The sequence below is a fragment of the Cucumis melo genome, chromosome 3 (genome assembly GCF_025177605.1).
Source record: "Cucumis melo cultivar AY chromosome 3, USDA_Cmelo_AY_1.0, whole genome shotgun sequence".
Classification (NCBI taxonomy): domain Eukaryota; kingdom Viridiplantae; phylum Streptophyta; class Magnoliopsida; order Cucurbitales; family Cucurbitaceae; genus Cucumis; species Cucumis melo.
The window spans coordinates 28,417,649-28,436,736 of record NC_066859.1 but is presented as its reverse complement, the minus strand read 5'-3'; the positions used below and the strand labels follow the sequence as shown (position 1 = coordinate 28,436,736).

Here is a 19,088-nt window from a genome sequence, read left to right as displayed (position 1 = left end):
GGTTTAGGAGTCAAATTCATGATATTTAATGATATCATTACTCATGGTCCCTTCTTTAATCTATATTCTTATTACATAATAACAATTATTTGTTTAAACAATTATTACTCGGAGGTATCAAAATAGACCTAGTCGAACTCAGGTAAAACTTCAAAACTAAAGATATGAATCTTATACTTGAAAACAAATAGAGATTCTTTTGCTCATCTCATCTCATCTCATCTCATCTATGTATTAGAGTAGTAAGCATTAAGATAACCTTTTTGTCTCCTCAATTTGGGGCATACAAAGAGTGGAAGACAATGTGTTGTGTGGACCTTTTGGTCAAAGCCCAAAGCCAACTCTCTTTTCTATTGCCATTTTTGCAATTACTAGAGGTCAGCAACGCAATTCGAGAAACCAAAGCTCAACAATGGATACGACGGAACCGAACCAATCAGTGGGCGGTCCATCAAGGAAAATTATCGGTTTTTGCTTAACCGCCGGTCAACTAGTTCAAAATATGGTTTTAAAAAAGCAATCGGCACTCTCATGCACCCTTCTACAAAAAATCACTTCATATAATTTTGCTCTCACCTTCTCCATTTTTCAATTTTTCCTCTCTCTTATCTCAATACTTTTTTTAAAATAAATCAATAATCTCATTTAATATTTCCATTATTTCTCCCGAAATTTACTTTCTTGATTTCTCCATTCTCTCTCCTCTCAAGACTTTCCCCCCCAACAACAATTAATGAATAACCATTTCATTTAATATTTAATTTGTCTCCCACTTTTTCCTTTCTCAAATTTCCAGTTTTTTCACTTCTCTCTCATTCTCCTCTATCTTCTTCTTCTTCTTCCTTTTTCTCTCCCTCTTCGCATTCTCTTCCCTTCACCCTTGCGGTGAACGACAGCAAAAATAGCTTCAAAACCGATGAGAAGAATCGCTCGGTGATCGATGCTAGTTTGAGCCCAACCCATCCAAGCCGACCAATGAGCACTCCTAAACCATAAGATTGATAATTTTATTTTTGGTGGGAGTGGAGCGAAGGAAGCAAGTAAGATAGGGAAATGAAATTGTTAGGTATAATAAACTTGAGAGAACTCCGATGTGACACACAAACTTGGCCACCAAATTCCCTTTTCCTCTTCCTCATTTCATTTATATATATATATATATATATCACACATTAACACGTTGTGTCGCATTTTCATATAATTTGTATGCCGCCATTGACTTCTATTTGGCTGGAATTCGGTATCTTATCTCTCTCAGTCAACAACACATAAAACACAAATCAATCAAATTCAAAACCTTCATATTTATCTCTCTGTTTTTCTTCCTCCTCCTCCGTTCTTCTTCTTCCCTTTTCCACATGACCTCTCAATCTTTGTTCTTCCTTAATCATGTCTTCGTCTATTTCATTCTCCTCTCCCACGTCTCCCTCGCCGCCGCTCAATCCGGAGCCCCTCCAGATATGTACCCTTTCAAACAGACCATCAGCAAACGAATGGCTGTCGTTTTGATTGTTCTTGTTTGCTTCTTCATCGTCGTCGCCGTCCTCTCCGTCTACACCCGCCAGTGCACCGAACAACGCTTCGGCGGCCGTCTCCTCCTCCCTACTCATCTAGATGGTGCCAACGCCCGATCCAGAAGAGCGGCGCGTGGCCTCGACGCTGCTGTTATAGCTACTTTCCCCACCTTTGTATACTCTAACGTCAAGGATCTTAAAATCGGGAAAGGCTCGTTGGAGTGCGCCATTTGTTTATCTGAATTCGGAGATGACGACACGTTGCGTTTGTTGCCGAAATGCAGCCATGTCTTCCACTCGGATTGTATCGATGCTTGGTTGGTCTCTCACTCCACCTGCCCTGTTTGCCGTGCTAGCCTTGTCCCCAAACCCGGCGATATATCCTTCGCTGCTCTGCTCAATTCCGATTCAGGAATCGACGGTAACGGACGGGATGAAGGAAATCGAGGGACCGGAGCGGAAAATAATCAGGTGATTGTTCGAATTCCGGAAGAGAATCAGGGTCAGGACGTGAATTTGATAACCCCAAATCAAGGATTGAATCAAAGTCGTTCAATTCGGTCGCGATCGTCGGGATGGAGATTGAGTGGATTGTTTCCTCGGTCTCACTCGACGGGTCACTCGCTGGTTCAACGGGGAGTGGATTACGAGAGGTATACGCTGAGATTGCCGGAGGAGGTGAGAAGTGAGCTGTTGAATTCGAATTTGAATCGGGCGAGGAGCTGCGTGGCGTTCCAGAGGATGCAGAGTTCGAGACAGGGGTACCGGAATGAGTTGGGAAAGAATGGGTTAGTGGGAAATCGGAGCAGGAGTGGGCGGTCGGAGTGGCGGACATTGTTACCAGGAGCGCCGTTGTTCAAAAGGGAGGGTTCGAGAAAGGATGTGAATGGAGATGACGGTGGACGGCCGTTCGCACGGTTGCGGGCTGATTGTGATGGTCAAAGTCAACAATAATGTAGGCGGCTAACGGTTGTGGGTTCTCAACAATTGGGCCGATTTGGGCTTTTGTGTATGTTTTTTATTTTTTCTTTTTCTTTCTTTTTTTTTTTTTTTTTAAAAATATTTTAATGCAGCAAAAATTAGAAAGAAAAAAAAAGGGTAAATGATTGGAGAATATTTTATTGGTAAAAAGGGTAAAAGGGTAGAAGGCTATTGGTTGAGTGATTGATCGCTTCCATTTGATTGGCGCATGGCAGAGACGACAATGTATAGAAGAACCATTTCCCTTCTTTTCTTTTCTTTTTTCTAATATTTTTTTCTATTGGTTGGGAAAGATTAGGAAAAAGTATTTACATGATGACGTACAAAATGAACGGTGTTATTTGTAAAAAATGTAGAGATACAAATAATTCATGTATTTATTTTAGATCTAGTTTGAATATGATGTGTGAGAGGAGATTTTAACTTCTATTTGTTGAATTTGTTCTCACACCGATTTCTTATAAGAGCTTTGCAGCTTGTTCTTGTGGCTATAGTTTTTTGGTTTGGAGTGCTTTTGGTCTTCAAGGACCCAAGCGAGACTTTATGGTTTACTCAAATCTAAACCTTTGTCAACATTTTTTAATTGGTCGATTATATGCCTCCAAATTTTAATTTTAAGAAATAATATTTCTAAATTGTATGAAGTGGCAAAATTTGATTGAAAATTTAAATCCTACAAATCCAAACTCATAAGAGACAACTAAAATTTATTTCCATTTTACTTATAAATGTTACGTGTCTGTTTATTTTGATATAATAACTTAAAAAAGTGAGTATTGATTATCCAAAATACAGTCTATTTAAACAATGAAATCAAGTAGAGCCGTAAGTTGCTCAATAACAAAGTATGCAAGTGAAATGTTTTAGAACTTCGTGTTGTAAAAATCAATAAAATTTGACTTTTAAAGAACGGAATAATAGGAATTTAAATTTTTAGAAAAAATGTTACCCAAAACTAACTTTTTTTTTCTCTCTCTCTTCATATTTTTATTCTTAGTGTGTTTAGAGACGAAGGCTGAGCCAAAATAGAGTACCTTCATTCATGCTCTCTCCATATGGCACCCATTTCTCTCTTTTATAAAAACAAAAGGCAGAAAAAACCATAACAACACATTATACATCTTTGGGATATAATATAAAAATGGTGTGTCATAAATTTGATTCATGGAACAATGCATTCCTTAAAATAATAATAATAATAATAATATTGAAAACCATAGCAACACATTATACCTCTTAAAGACCTGTTGTAAGGTGTGATATTGAGTTCAATTATTTTTTTATACGTATATATTCACTAACTTATTTGTTCGACCAAAATGTATAGTTCGACCAAAATGTATAAGCATTACAATTTCTCCTATGGGACACATACTTTCCCATGTCTCCTTTCAATCCCTTGTAAACTTGAACGTACTCCAACACTTTAGGAGTGTCTTAAAACGTTACAAAATGGTAAAGTTTTGGATAAATATGGGTGGGAGAAGGAATGTAATGAGTAATTATTTATTTGAATGAGTATAATTGTAAGTGTGTTTGCCGACAAATTGACCAATAATTGTGGAAATTACCACAAAACTTGTGGAATATAAGAATGACCCAACGAAGAAAAGCATTTATAAAAAATACAACATTGGTTACCGCGTTTCTTTTGTGCAATCATTCATGGGTGTGAATGATTATTATTATATTTTATTTTTCCAATTTTCTTTTTCCTTTACAAATATATTAAAATAAAATAAAATAAAATAAAATAAAATAAAATAAAATAAAATAAAATAAAATAAAATTACAAAAGTTAGTCAAATTTGAACATCAATTTATTTAGCCTCTCTCTCCTACTTTGAAATCATCTAAAAATATGCGATGGCTATACACCAAAGCAAGAAACTCAAGAATCTCACACACGCTCTCAAAGACAAAGCTTCCATAATCAAAGCCAATTTCTCCATTAACCGCCGTTCGTCTTCCATCAAAGTCGCCGTCGTCCGTGCTACCACGCACGGCGCTCGAAACCCACCTTCCGATGCCCGAGTCGCTGCCGTGCTAGCCCTTGGGAATGACTTCCGTTCCTCCACTGCATTCGCCTGCATCGAAGCGCTAATGAACCGGCTTCATACGACCTCGAGCGCCGCCGTGGCCATGAAATCGCTTTTCACTCTCCATATAATTGTTATTCGAGGTCCGTTCAATCTGAGGGATCAGGTGTCGTTTTTCCCCAGTTACGGTGGGCGGAATTTTCTCAACTTGTCCGCGTTTCGCGACGTATCGGACTCGGAGATGAACGACTTGTCGTCATGGGTAAGATGGTATGCAGGGGTCGTGGAGCATAACGTGATTGTGGACAGGAAATTGGATCGGATTCTGTATTTTCGTTCGAGAAATTGCGAAATTGACGAAGGTGGGAGGAAGTGGAAGGTTGATTTAGCGGAGGAGTTGGTGGTTCTTGTGGGTTTTGTGGAACGAATTTGCGAAGTTCCGGAATCGCTGCATCTTCAGAAGAAGGATTTGGTTTACGAGGTCGTGAGATTGGTTCTTGAGAATTACAGATTGGTTCAGAGGGAGATTTGGGTACGAGTTAAAGAAATCGGAGAGAGAGTTGAGAGATTGAGTGTGGACGAGTTGAGTGAGTTGGTAGGTATTTTGATACGGTTGGAAAACTGCAGATGGAAAGTGAGTGTGTTGTTTGTGAACAGAGGGAAGAACGAGGAATTTTGGGAATTGGTGAAAATTACGAAAGGGAAAGTGGCGGAGAAGAAGCGGTTGAAAGAGGAGAAGAGGATGGTAATGGTGGTGGACTCGGTCGAGTCGACTCGGTTATGGAATCCGTTTGTTGAACCGGGTCAATTGGTGTGGGTCCCAGGGGGGGATGGACCCATGGGCCCGGCTCTGCTTCCACTGACCGTTTCAACGGTAGGATAGTTTGGAGCTTCGTCTACTCCTTTTAACTTTAAATTTCATTAAAATTATTTTTCCTTTTTCTTTTTTCAAAGTGAAAAAGCTCCCACAATTATTTTTTCATCTTCTTTCTTTTTATTTCATTCTTTTATGATTGATTTTTAGTTTGGTTGTAAAATAGACGTTTTGATTCCATTGTTATCATTTTCCAGGAGAGGTTTGTGCATATGTGAAAATGAAGAAGGGGATGTTTTATCCGATTTTAATCTTAGAGGTTAATGATTATTAGATCATTTTGTATGATATGTGTACGAAAGTTTCGTATTTTTAAAATACGAGTAAAGTTTTATTTATTTCTTTCTTTTTTTAAAAAAATGGATTATAAAACAAGAAAGAAAAAGATTATCGGATGGAGGATGGAGTGGTTAATTGTTATTATCATATGAGATCATTGAGAGAATTTTTTTTATATATGTTTGATCGATGATTAAATATTTATAATGTTACTGACTTATTTAAAAAAAAATTATATTTAAATATCTGAGTATAGACTCCAATAGAAAAAACAAATTAAAATTGAGTTGGATTTTTAGATGAGACAATTGAATTTTGAACTAAATGATAATATAAAAAAGAGTAATAAACTCATATAATTAGTTAGGGAGTCAACATCATAAGATGGTGAATTTTAAGAGACGAAGAAAATTTCAAACTATATTTAATAATAACTATTTTTAGGTCTTTATTTTGATATTTAGTTTACGTGCTTAAGTCAAAGAAATAGAATCTTTCATTTTTGGTATAATATTTTTTCTATGCCATTTTAAGAGAGAATTTGTGTAGTCAATAAAAAGTAATTATGTAAAAATGATGAGAAAATTAAAGAATGAAATATAATTAATATAACAAATAAAGGTCAAATAACAGTATGTGTATACGTATTTTACAATATCAATTAATATATACATGAAATAATAAAAGAGTATATTTGTCTTTCTGCTAAAAAGAATTATAGGATTGCTTTTATCGAACGGCGTTTGGGAAAAATATAATTATTTGAAAATTATGCTAAAATAAATATTTAGAGAATGAAATGTTAGTCCATATAATAAATAATGAATGTGATATATATATATATATATGATTGATAGAAACAAAAACTTAGTACCTAATTACATAGGAGATGTGTGTCCAATTTTGATATTTTCTTAATCTATATATACGTCGTAAACAAAGCCCCCCCATAGTAAATATTTTGGTAAGAGAACAAAAATGGAAAAAAAAATATGTACTCAAATTTGGTAAATCAAGAAACAATTGATATATATATATATATATATATATATATATGGAGAATCATACTATATTTAGAAAAATCTTAACAAAACTCTTTAAAATCATTTTTATATTCTTAAAAATGATTTATAACTATTATTTTTTATTTTGAGGAGTAAATTTTGAGTTACCTAATTACTAAAATTATATTTTCTATTTTAAAAAATTATTATTAGTAAACATCTATTTTTATTATTAAATTTTTATATGCATAGTTGATAATTTCTAAGTAAGGTAAATGCTTATAATAGATATTGAAAAAGAAACTTAAAACATATATAGTTGTTTGTTTTAGTGACAATTTGATATATCGTCTTTTATTTCGGTATATAAAATTAAAATTAGATGGACATTTTAAGACTGTATCACGGTCGATCACTTAGCAAAACCATCAATCAATTAATTACTCCATAATCAATTTAAAGCATTTTTAGATCTTTTTATTTTAAATAATTTTGACTATGTTAAAATCACTCCTAAATACAACTTAACATATGCCTAGAGTAACCGCGAAACGTCAAATATACAAAAAAAAAAAAACAAAAAAGAAAAAAAAAAGTGATTTAAGTTATTTTGAAATAACTCCAAACATATCCTACGGGGAGCTTTACTAATTACAAGCTTTAGGCTAAAAGAGGCTTCTCGATTTCTTGAGGACTGGACCATTCTTCCACATGTTCTTGTGCTTTCTGGGCCTAAAGTAAATGGTTTCTGTTAAATGAATTAAATCAAATATAATCCAAAGTTAAAATTTCATATTAACATTTACCTCTACTTCCCAATTAGTTCTCATTGTGATTATCACTAATATCATGGTTTGAACTGCAGTGCCACCAAATATCATTCCACCCCAAATCCCCTGTATGAGAAAATTAATTAAAATAGCGACTAAATGGTTACAAAAGGTTGCGAATGAAAAAACATACCAGCACACCAGAGTGGAAAACCCATTCCATGACGAAACCAAGTGGGAGACCAATAAGATAATAGCAGCCAATATTTATATATGCAACCCAAGATTGCCAACCTGATCCAACAGCCACACCTGCATATATGTAAATTAGAACCCATATTAGAAGAAGGAAAAGAAATTGAATTTGCAAAGTCGTTTCAAACAGACACGTATCGAAACCTGAAAGAACGGGTTGGATACTGTTCAAGAGAATGGTGACTGCTAGCAAGCTTGAGAGTGTATCAACAGCTCCCACAACACTACTGCTGTCTGTGAAGATAAAAGCTATCTTATCATGAAATATCATTATAACAACACATATCACAGCTCCAATCACTGTTGATTGCACCACCGATACAATTGTAGCAAATTTGGCTGCATTCCCATTCCCAGCACCAAGCTCGTTTGCCACTCTAACTCTGTCATATATAATCATGTTGTTTTGATTTACTTTAAACAATAGCCAAACCTTGTGTAATCTTTTTATTGAAAGAAAGTAAAATCAGAAAAGAAAAAGAACCGTACCCAACGCCAGCAAAGAATGCTAAAGGAATCATCAGTTCCCATCCATTGATGCTCATGCTACACAATTTTACCCCTCAAAAGTCAATACTAATCTCTTGTTATTTGAATCTTGTTTGATAATCATTTGGTTTTTGAAAATTAAAGTTCATTTCCTATAAACTTCTTACATTTTAACTAAAAAGGTTAGATTCTAAGCTAGCCTGGTTTTGAAAACCTGGATAAAAAGGTCAAAGACCAAAAAGTTTTGAGGTGGAATGAAGGTTTTAAGTTTAACTTCTAGAAATTAAAAACAAAAACCAAATGGTTAACAAACAAGAAGATTGTAAAGTGAAGTTGAATCTTGGTGTACCATATGGACAATGCATCTACAGCTATAGTAGCATTCTTTAAATTTCCCGTCATCAGCACAAGTATTCTGTAATACCAATTCTCCGAGCTGCCAAAACACATTAATGCTGTGAATTTGTGAGTAAAGTTTGATGTGTAAACGAAGATCAGCGCAGAAACAACAAAGAGAAGAGAGTAAAAATTCACCAGAGCATGAGGCCAGCAGAAATGGAGAGCTTAGTGAAATCCCAAAGGCCATGGAAGGCTTGACTAGAGAAGCCAGTCCAAGTTAAAGGGCACCAACCACCAACTGTATACGTATACAATCCAAGAACCAAAACCCACCAAGCTATATCTAAAGCTATGGCTGCCCCAATTACCCCAAATTCCCAAACATATATAAAAACCCAACAAGCCAATATATTGGTAGCTAATCCTATAAAAGAAACCCAAGCAATGACTTGGGTTTTCAATTGAGATTGCAAAAACCTCTGCAATGGAAACTGAAAAGCAAAGCTGAAATGAAGCGGTATTAACCAAATCGCTACTACCCCTGATTGCTCTGCTACATCATCATCTTGGCCAAGCAGTTTCAAAACTGGTGTGGCGTAAAAATAAAAAGGAAGTAACAAGAAACAACAAAGGGAAAGCACTATCCACGATCGTTGCAAGTAAATTCCTAACATATGATATCTCCTTGCTCCATATGCTTGTCCACATAGTGTCTCTAATGCACTAGCCATCCCTAACTAAAGTTCAAAAACAGAAAAACAAGGGATCAAAATTAAAATCCAGAGCAACCCAGAATCGAAAACCATTTAAATTAACGAACGAGATTCTTGAACTTACTAAGAGGCCGAAGTTGAAACCGACAATTACAGTGTTGGCGATGGAAATGGAAGCAAGTTGAACGTCACCTAAACGGCCAGAGAAAGCTTGAGTGATGATGTTCATGGTGAAGGCGGAGACACGGCTGAAAATGGAAGGGCCGACGATTAGCCATAGCTTCTGAGTTTCAACCCAAAATTTGGATAAGAAAGGGTGGGATTGATTCGAAAAGGAAACACTCCCCATTTCGAAAGATACAGAAAACAGACGAAAGAGAAAAAGGTAGTGCAAGGCGAGGTCGAGTTTAACGAACAGGACGAGAAACACATTGTTTCATTATATAGACGCCTCATTTCCTGCCACATCCTTCTCCTTCTAGCCCATTCAGATTCTTCCATTAAAATTTTCTAAACAAAATAAGTAAATAAAAACTCAACCTTTTTACATTCAACAATCAAATTTAAAACTCAACAAACCACATTTATTGAGTTTCAGTTCAATGGCTTATATCCATGTTGAAATCCCGTTGAATCTTTATCTCACGTTTGCAACCACCTAACCTGAGGTGTCTCTCTCATGTAACATATCTTATAATTTAGCAAAATACACTATAAATTCTCAATAACCAAAAACTCTCTTTATGTCAAGACCGTTGTATAAAAGCTTTCCCGTTAAGTTTCACCGATTGATGGTAGAGTTTGTTGGACAAGGATTAAGGTATATATTCGATTTGTTGATGATGAATGATGATGGTAGACAATACACATTCTCTTATTTATGGATAATATGTACGAACTTCTAAAAGGTTCTTTGTCCTTTTGTTTTTGTTTTTGTAAAAAATGAGAATCAAATATATACTTAGGAACAACATGCATTGGTGGACTCCATTACCAATTTAAGAATTCTTAAGAGAATGGTGTCTGTGCTTTCATAAGCTTTTGATACATCACTGTACAACAAACAAATTACTACATTACCAAATTTCTCCCAATTCTCTCTTCCATACACTAAAATAAAACTAAAATATTTATAACATAATACCAAAAACTTGTATTCTATCGACGATAAACCATTTCTATGAACGAATTTATCATTTTTGTCGATTCTCCCTTGAGTATTTATATTACATACACCATAAAACAACCTATATTATTATCACAATTATTTACTACTGTTTTTTTTTATTTTTAGATATGTCTTTTAATTCCTTATTATTTTATAAATGAAATAAATAATACTAAAATAATTTTTTTTTAAATTTCTCGTTGATTATTATTATTATCTTAATTAAAGATTATTTATATTTACTTAAATAAAGGCATCATCTTTTTTTTTTTTTTTTTCTTTTTTTGAACTCTTGACATTTATTTTAAATAGTTATTAATAAACAAAAAAACAAAAGAATAACAATCAAATTGGAATTGATTTTGGTTCCAATTTTTAAGTTATTCTAGGAAATGATATCAAAATACAATGGGCCAACTGACATAAAGAAAGAAATGAGAACTTTATATTTGATAAGAAAGTTTGAAGTCAATATGGAGGACAAACAAAAGAAAAAGAAAAGGCAAAATAATGTGCATCACATTTTGGTATCTATATGGGACCTTTGGAATGTCTTTGACGCACTTGGACATGTCTATAAAATTAATCAATCATCACTTGTTTTTGTTTTAGGATTTGTAACGTTGGCCGGCCGGCCAAAACCAAAAGTATTCACCCAAATCTATTGGCGTTCATTCCTAAAACTGATTTTAACAACCTTACTTTATCTAATTAATATACTAAATATGTAATAGGAGATTATCAGTTCAGTAATTCTACCCAATTAACAATGTTAATGTTTTTGGTGGTGATAATGTCTTTTGAGTATTTAAACAAAGAAAATATCATACTGAACTCTTTTCCATTTTAACAAACATATACTTAATGTTGTTGATGCATGAATTAAAACACGTACATTATGAAAATCAAAAGGACTACTTGTACAAAAGGACAAAGTCGAAAACATCACAAAGAGAGCGAGCTTTGTAACTCAGCAAAATAACAAGTTTTTGTTTTCAGAGTTTTATCTATTTCTAATTGTTGACGTTCGGTGATTCTAGCAACGACATGTTTCCTACGTCATCTTCCTTTTGTTTTCTTTTCATTTTTAATTGAAAAAGAAAAATAACGAGAAATTATTGTAAATAAGAAAATTATTGAAAATATTTTACAAAATTTTATGTTGTATCAATAATAAACATTAATAATCTTCGTATAGATAGATGTTGATAGAGGTGTCAAATACAGGCTAAGTAAGTCACAATCTAATTAAGATTTCATTAATTAATTATAATAGTTTTCGTAAAACAATTTTCATGAAATTTAGATATTTTAGACAATTTAGAAATGGTGAAGAATAGAAATTAAATTGGAAAATAATGTAAAAAGAGAAATTTGGCGTGGTTGTTTTTATGTAAAGAAGACTAATGAACCATACACGCATGAATAGATTAGGGGTAGTTGCGAGTCACAAATCAACAAAGGCTCATTAGTTAATGCTACTTTAATTTATGGACCCAACCATGTTCCCACAATGTCTCTAATTTAATTTGTAACACTTATAAATTTTCACTTTATATTATATTATATGTAGGGCAATTACATAATAGTTATTAATTACTTACCCAAATGATCACTATAATACAAACTCCTTAAATTGCTTCTACATTGGTTTGTCAGCTGAAAAATTTCAATACCTAACCCACTCTCTCATTATTATTTCATGTGTTATTAATGATTTATTAATCTTATTTCTTTTGTGAATTCTTTAATTTTATAACAATGAATTAATAGAGATAGATAAGCATAAGATAATGAATGCAGTACTGAAATAATTTCCTTCCTCCTTGACGGCTAATGCTTCACAATCAAATTACAATTTGGACACAACTTTTAGTGTTAAATAATATTGGTTGTTGGAAAAGTTTACAAACAAAAATTATATTTTATATATATATAAAGCTTTCCACCTCCAATAGCCAAACTCTATCCTATCCACGTTTAAACAAACAAATTTTAATTAATGATTGTTTACACCAAAGAAAAAGAAAACACTTCTTCTTCTTCTTCTTTTTTTTTTTTTTTTTTTTGTCTCTAATGACTTAATATTACATCACTAATGAAGTAGTAATAGATTTTATTTTGATCTCATTGTCTTTTGGAGTGATCGCATAGTTTCCAAGTTCGAAACACTTATGACTAATACAAAACAAAAAAATCGTCAAAGGACCGTTTTTTACTTCGAGATAGAAAAACTGAGTTCGGGACATTCTCGTTTGCATTTTCTTAGGTCGAACACTAGAAGTTCTTGAGCTTAGTCTGTTTCCTTTGTTGGAAGTGCATTTTCAGTGGTTTCTGACACTAGACAAGCGTTTGCCACTCATTGGAAGAGTATTGGCCATTCTTTCGATTGTTTCGGGTTGTACCTTAGTTCTCCCTTCAACGAGTTCGCTTCCTAACCTATACTTTGGTAAAATGAATAAGGGACGATGCCAGGAATGTAGACTATATATTATGCCAGTAATTACAAGTTGGTTCAAGATAGAGTTATTACATTATGTAAAAACACTTAAAAAGCCCAAATAATTAAAACCTAAAAAATCAAACAATTAAGAAGTTGAAGCTGATGTTATTGAAAAATGAGAGAAATCGGTAATGGGCCAATTAATTAGATGGGCCTTGAATATTTTATGGTGTGTTTCGTATCGTGGGCTTTTAGCCTTTGAGTTGGTCCACATCATTGACTAGAAAAACTACCCTTGGGCCTTGGCCTTACCATATGGGATTTGGAGTAGAGAATAGATATCATGTGAATGATTTGACCAATATTTGTTGTTCTTACACTAATGTAATAAAAGGTTAAAATACCATCTTCATCTTAGGGTTTAGGGTTTAGGGTTAAAATAAAAGGTTAAAATACTTTTCCAATAAAGGAATGTGATTTTGAAAAATATTAATTTCGCCTATATTTTATTTCTACTTTTATAAAATTCTAGCATATATACCAACTTCTAAAATAAGGGATTTTGACCAAATCTCATTTCAACTTTTTTTTTTTCATCCTTTGCAACTTGTTAGTTTTTTTTTATCCTTTTCATAAACTATATTTTCATTCGCAACAACTTCTCTTCATATACATAGGCAACAAATTTAGGTCACAAATTTATTTATTTATTGGTGAACATTGTTCACATTTTACCTTAATCATAATTCGTGAATGGCGTTTTTAAAATTATATAATTTGTAGTATTTATATTAAAATTACTTTGTGGATGTATTTTGAACTGCTAAGCTTTATTATTTCGGTTTAATTGATTTTTTTTTTTTTTTTTGTATATTCTCAATATTTTATAAAGAATACCGTCGAGCTAATCTTAGGGTTCAATTAATGCCATTAATTAGATAGGGTTGGGCTAAAGAAACATATAAGACATCATTAATCTAAGTACATGTACTACTAATTAATATCGCAATAATGTCCCAAGTGATCAAACTATATCGACAAGTTGTCAATGATCAGTGTATAGAAGTGGCCTAGATTCTAGAAATAGAAAAGGGTTTCAATCAGGAGATGGTTTGTATGATTAGTTTAACTAATTAGGTTTGATGTTGAGAGTTTAAAATGAGTTTTTGAGAGTGGGTGAGAGGATATATGGTAATATTAAAGTCCATTCATTTTGATGTTGAGTTTGAAATTATTGTAGGGAGTGGGTGAATGGATATGATTAAGTTTTGGATGTTGAGATAATATATCAGTTTGAGAGATTAGATGAGTTTAGGGGTAGGCGAGGAAATAGTTAAAGTTTATTAATTTCAACATCTCATTCTAAAATAATTAGTATGAGAATGTGTCGAGGATGAATGTAGTTAAAGTTCAATATTGAATTTGAGATTAATTTTTATTGATATACTAAGATATTGTTTTAAGAATAGGATGAATAATTATTTCATTTGTTTTTTTTATGAATTTAAGTTAAGTTTGGTTGCGATAAGTTTAATTGTTTGGTAATTTTAAATATTTGAGTTAGCATTTAACTTAATTAAATCTTGTTATAGTTGTCAATATTGGTGTTGATGATTAATTGTTTATTCTCATCCCAAATATAATTTTTTTATGGATTTCAAAGTTTCCCCCATCAATTTCTTTTTGTCGTGATCAAGGAAAACCTTAATACTTTTTAACGTTAATAAAAACATTAATTGGTACAAATACAAGTTAACAAACAATGTTTACAGCAACTATATGAAAAACAAAACATATATACAAAATAAGAAATATGAGAGAAAGAATCATATGCATACATCGTTTTCATGCATGAGGGGTAGTGGTTTGGATAAAGATTTAGGATTGGTAAACACAACAATCTTAGACTGATTCTCTTAAGGAATCTAATTGAGTTTACCATTCAAATTGGCAGTACTTGTCACTCCCAAGCTTATGATAATAAATAATATGCCCTTTCTCAGTTTTGCCTCTCTTTTTGAAAAGAAATATGATGTTTCGATTCTACCCATATTATTATATTATATTATACGGTCTTAAAGTGATTCTCTATTAATCGCTTTTATGTCAAACCCTACCTTTTTTCCTTTCATGCATAAAAGCCTAGAGGGCTGAATTACCAAAATTTCAACGTATTTCTACCAATATTATATTTGTATTATATTCTTTATTTAATATGAATTTTATTATTAATTCTTAGCATTTAAATTAATTTATGTTATTTAATTGCTTTTAGTAATTAAACCAAATTACTTCATTATAATGCAATATCAATTTTAATGTTCAAAATAAGGTTAGCTTCACCATTTTTATTGTTTAAAATTATATTTTTATTGTTTATTAATTGAAATTTTAATATCTTAAATGATAGTGACAATAATTTATAACTACATCAATTTATTCTCTTAAAAATGCTCCTAGTCCAAACAGTTGTAAAGGACCAGTATAGAGAACCCTTTGATGCAAAGTAACATACACTAAAAGCTTAGTCTAAATAATAAATAAACAAATAAAAAAAATCTCAAAAATATTGTATTATTATTATTATCATTATTTATGGTTTGTTCGTATTCAAAAGAGCAACTGAGTTTTTTTTTTTTTTTTTTTTTTTTTTAATTTTTTATCTTCTTGATCTTCTTCCTCCTTCATTCTTAAACATTTTATAAAACTATATTGTTTCCTAATTAATTTGATAAAATGTCAAAACACACTTTCATATATAGTCTTTTAATAATACCTTCAGGGGGAAGCCTACACATAATGTGTACTTAGGAATAATAAATTCACTTTTCACGATTGTAATGACCTCACATTATTTGATTGATGAATACAGAAGCATACCCTAAATATGCTTATTTGAGCATTAAGAATGAGATTCTCCAATAATATATCATGCTAAATATAGTTAAATTTTTTTAGAAGAATATGTTGTAAATTTAAAGAAACCACTTTCAAAGTACACATAAAAAAGAGTTTGGATGACTCTCCATCCCACACGACTCTTAAACTTGGTGAAAATTAAATTATAAATTAAATTTTGAATTATATATCTATTAAATTATTGTTTTTTTTTCAGTGTTTAATAAAGAGGTGTTTGTTTATATAAATATAAAAAATTATTTAGACTTTATTGTAAAAAAAACCTTTAAATAGAAAAAATTTACTAAACTTTTTTATCTTTGATAAATTCTAAAAATTTAATTTTTTTTTTGTAAGGTAACGTCACACATCTATAAAAGTTGAAATATTTAAATTTTTATTTATAATAAGAACTTAAACTACTCATATATGAATATGTTATATGTTAAAATTTTTGTATAATTGTTGTTTTTATTTTATTAATACAATATTGCATTGAAATAAATATATGAAAATACACCGAGAATAGGTAAATTAAATAGAAGCATATTTTATAATTTTATTATAAAATTAGTAAAATTATATATATAAAAAAAAAAAAAGAGTTCATAAAATAAATAAAGGAGGCGTTGAATGTTAGTGAGGTAAAATTGGGAGTTATGGAAGCACGTGGCGGCCATGCGTGGAAGACATTTATTTTTTCTCTTTCCACCAAACTAATTTTAAAATCCCGAGGTCTCAGTGTTGATGTTTTTTTGAGTTTATCCATTATCTTCTTCCTCATCGTCTTTCCTCATCTTCCTCTTGCCTTCATAACCATCAAATTTCTTACTTCTAAAATTATGTTCACTTTTAATTCCAAAATAAATATATCACTTCAGATTTACTTTAGGTTTTTTTTTAAAAAAAAAATCATTTGAAAATTACTCAAATAAAGTTACACTTCAACTAAAATTCCACTCTAAGTTAACAACCATGTTTCCTTTCTCTAATTAAATAAATAGAAAACTTCAAAGTTTAACACCCACTCATAATAATTAAAAAAGAAAAAAAAGTTAATCCAGGCTCATTTTATTTTAAAATACAGTTCTCACCAATCATTTAAATTCAGCAGGTGAGGTTTAGAATTTCAAATTAATAGAATTATTAGTTTCATATTTTAAGACAATAGGAGTACACAATAATAGTTTTAAATAATAATAAAATAATTTCTTTTTGGACTTCTCTGAAAATAACAAAGTAGTTCTTAAAATTTTGGTATGTTATACTTTTTTTTTTTTAAATAAATAAACAAATTACTTCAACCATTTATTCTATATACTTTACACCCTGCAGTGATTTAATTTTTATTGTGTAAATTTTCATCAAAATGAAGGCTGGTAATCTAGTTTTTATACCTTATAAATAAATTTAATTCTCAATCAATATATTTATCTATTTATACATGTAAGAAATATCACTAAATCATACTAATATTCCTCTCGTAAAAATTAAATCATTATAAATTTAGAAGGATATAAACTAAATTATTATTTATTAAAATTTAAATACTAAACTGTTACTAATTTAAAAGTATAATAATTTAAACTTTGTGTTATAAAATTAGGGCTTAAACTTTTAGGGTTTATTTAAAAGCTATAATATAATAGAGTTTAAAATGTTAATTTCCAAACTTTAATTTTTGTTATTACATTACATTACAAATACATTATCCTGTAGCATTTTAATGTTAAAAGAGGAGTGTAATTGATGGAAGGATATATAATCATTAAAAGGGTTGAATGATGAGTTTCAACTAACGCATGAAGCTAAAAGAATGGGACAATCAATAGTGGCTTTAAAGGCTTCAAGAAAAAGAAAAAAAAAAAAAAAGAAGAAAAACTTTACTTTAAAAGCCACTCAATTTAAGTCAAACACTAGGTGTGACCATTAACAATATTTAAGAAAAATGGAACATGACATAAATTTATCAAAATTTCAAAGGGTGTACTGGACCAAATTTAAAAGCATCTATATATATATAGGTACAGATACTTTCCAATAATTGTCTTCAATTTGAATTTTGATGAATTGCTAATCAAAATATATGCCCACTTGATCTATATTCAAATTCACCTTTTTAAATTTATTTCCAAGTCTACCAACAAATAATTATTTCTTTAGAAATTTTCACATTTCATGGTTTTTTTTACCATATTGGGATTGTTTTTGCCTCGACATTAATGGGTTGTATGCCATTAATGTCATTTAAAGCTTAAATACAATATTTAAGAGGTCCACAATTAATGGTTATATATATATGTGTGTGGTTGAATTGAACTTTGAACAGTTTGTCCCAATTTAAAGAAAAATAATGATGAAAAATGACTCTCTTTTCCATTATTAAAGTGCACTAATAGTGTGCTAATTATTCATGATACACTTAAGAGTATATAAGAATATAATTGTCTTTGGATTAGTTGATTTTGAGCATAATGAAGAGATGAAGAATGCGAGGAAAGAAGAGAAAAAACGGAAAGAGTATGAATATACGAAAACACTATTATTGTATGAATAATTTTAATATGTACTCAATAGGATTCATTAGGGACAAATTAATGTTCTTATTGTGGTTTAAAAAATGGGAAGAGACATCATCCATTCTTTTAAAAAAATAAATATACATGACGATGATTTGACATTGTTTTGAACGAAATATATATATAGATAGATAGATATATATATAGAGAGAATTATTTTTTGGAGTTGATAATTATTTTGGTTTTAAATATATAAACTAATAACTTGAAAGAGCAATTTAGAATTAAAGCAAGTAATTGAACAGTACTGCATAATCATTTCTCACTTCAAAGAAAAATAGTCTCTCCCACAAGTTGAATTTGAAAGTGATTTGAATCTACATAAGCTTTCATTTCCACCTTTGAATTTGGTAGGATATTCGTATCTAAATAATCAAAAATAGTGCTTTTAATTTAATTGAAATGTTGGTAAATGAAAAAACTTTAATTTATTAAAAAATCAAAAATTTAATTTTATCGATAATCACATACGTCAATTGTAAAAGTACAGTAAAACATAAGCATTCACGGCTTGTTCTTTAATTTTTTTTCAAAACTATTAATTCTATAATTTGCTGAGAGTTATTGGAGATAAAATCCAAAATCTACGAGTGAGTCCAAGCTTATAAGGTATACACATGAGGCATGAGGTATATGAGCATGGCTTTGAAGTTTATGACAACTGGTTGAACTAGTAAATGTATACCAATTAAAAAATAATTGACACAATCATGGTTACAAGGGCTAAAATTTCTAATTAACAA

The 19,088-nt window shown here is 31.0% G+C and overlaps 3 protein-coding genes across 3 annotated transcripts; 2 read left to right on the top strand and 1 right to left on the bottom strand.

Annotated features, from left to right (window-relative positions):
- The first annotated feature begins 791 nt into the window (after nt 1–791).
- LOC103488088 (RING-H2 finger protein ATL11-like) lies at nt 792–2,743 on the top strand. Its single transcript, XM_008446651.3, has one exon. It carries the CDS (start codon nt 1,359–1,361, stop codon nt 2,466–2,468), a length of 1,110 nt encoding a protein of 369 aa, XP_008444873.1. The 5' UTR covers nt 792–1,358; the 3' UTR covers nt 2,469–2,743.
- A 1,401-nt stretch (nt 2,744–4,144) lies between these two features.
- Nucleotides 4,145–5,693, top strand: LOC103488553 (putative clathrin assembly protein At4g40080). The gene is made up of 2 exons (XM_008447349.2): nt 4,145–5,408; nt 5,606–5,693. The coding sequence occupies exons 1-2, from the start codon at nt 4,362–4,364 to the stop codon at nt 5,624–5,626; spliced, it is 1,068 nt and encodes a 355-aa protein (XP_008445571.2). The 5' UTR covers nt 4,145–4,361; the 3' UTR covers nt 5,627–5,693.
- Nucleotides 5,694–7,146: 1,453 nt separating this feature from the next.
- On the bottom strand, nt 7,147–9,946 carry LOC103488089 (protein DETOXIFICATION 27-like). The gene is made up of 8 exons (XM_008446652.3): nt 9,382–9,946; nt 8,740–9,281; nt 8,555–8,641; nt 8,206–8,262; nt 7,861–8,099; nt 7,655–7,773; nt 7,498–7,587; nt 7,147–7,423 (listed from the first exon to the last, which is right to left on the bottom strand). Exons 1-8 carry the CDS (start codon nt 9,604–9,606, stop codon nt 7,352–7,354), a joined length of 1,431 nt encoding a protein of 476 aa, XP_008444874.1. The 5' UTR covers nt 9,607–9,946; the 3' UTR covers nt 7,147–7,351.
- Between the last annotated feature and the right edge of the window lie 9,142 nt (nt 9,947–19,088).

What these genes read in the sequence shown, in the direction of transcription:
- LOC103488553 (XM_008447349.2), top strand. Translation starts at nt 4,362, where the DNA reads ATGGCTATACACCAAAGCAAGAAACTCAAGAATCTCACACACGCTCTC. An exon ending in TTCCACTGACCGTTTCAACG is followed by an intron (nt 5,409 to 5,605) that starts GTAGGATAGTTT and finishes ATCATTTTCCAG; the next exon opens with GAGAGGTTTGTGCATATGTG.
- LOC103488089 (XM_008446652.3), bottom strand. Translation starts at nt 9,606, where the DNA reads ATGGGGAGTGTTTCCTTTTCGAATCAATCCCACCCTTTCTTATCCAAA. An exon ending in GCATTCTTTGCTGGCGTTGG is followed by an intron (nt 8,100 to 8,205) that starts GTACGGTTCTTT and finishes TATATATGACAG; the next exon opens with AGTTAGAGTGGCAAACGAGC. An exon ending in GAACTAATTGGGAAGTAGAG is followed by an intron (nt 7,424 to 7,497) that starts GTAAATGTTAAT and finishes CATTTACTTTAG; the next exon opens with GCCCAGAAAGCACAAGAACA.
- LOC103488088 (XM_008446651.3), top strand. Translation starts at nt 1,359, where the DNA reads ATGACCTCTCAATCTTTGTTCTTCCTTAATCATGTCTTCGTCTATTTC.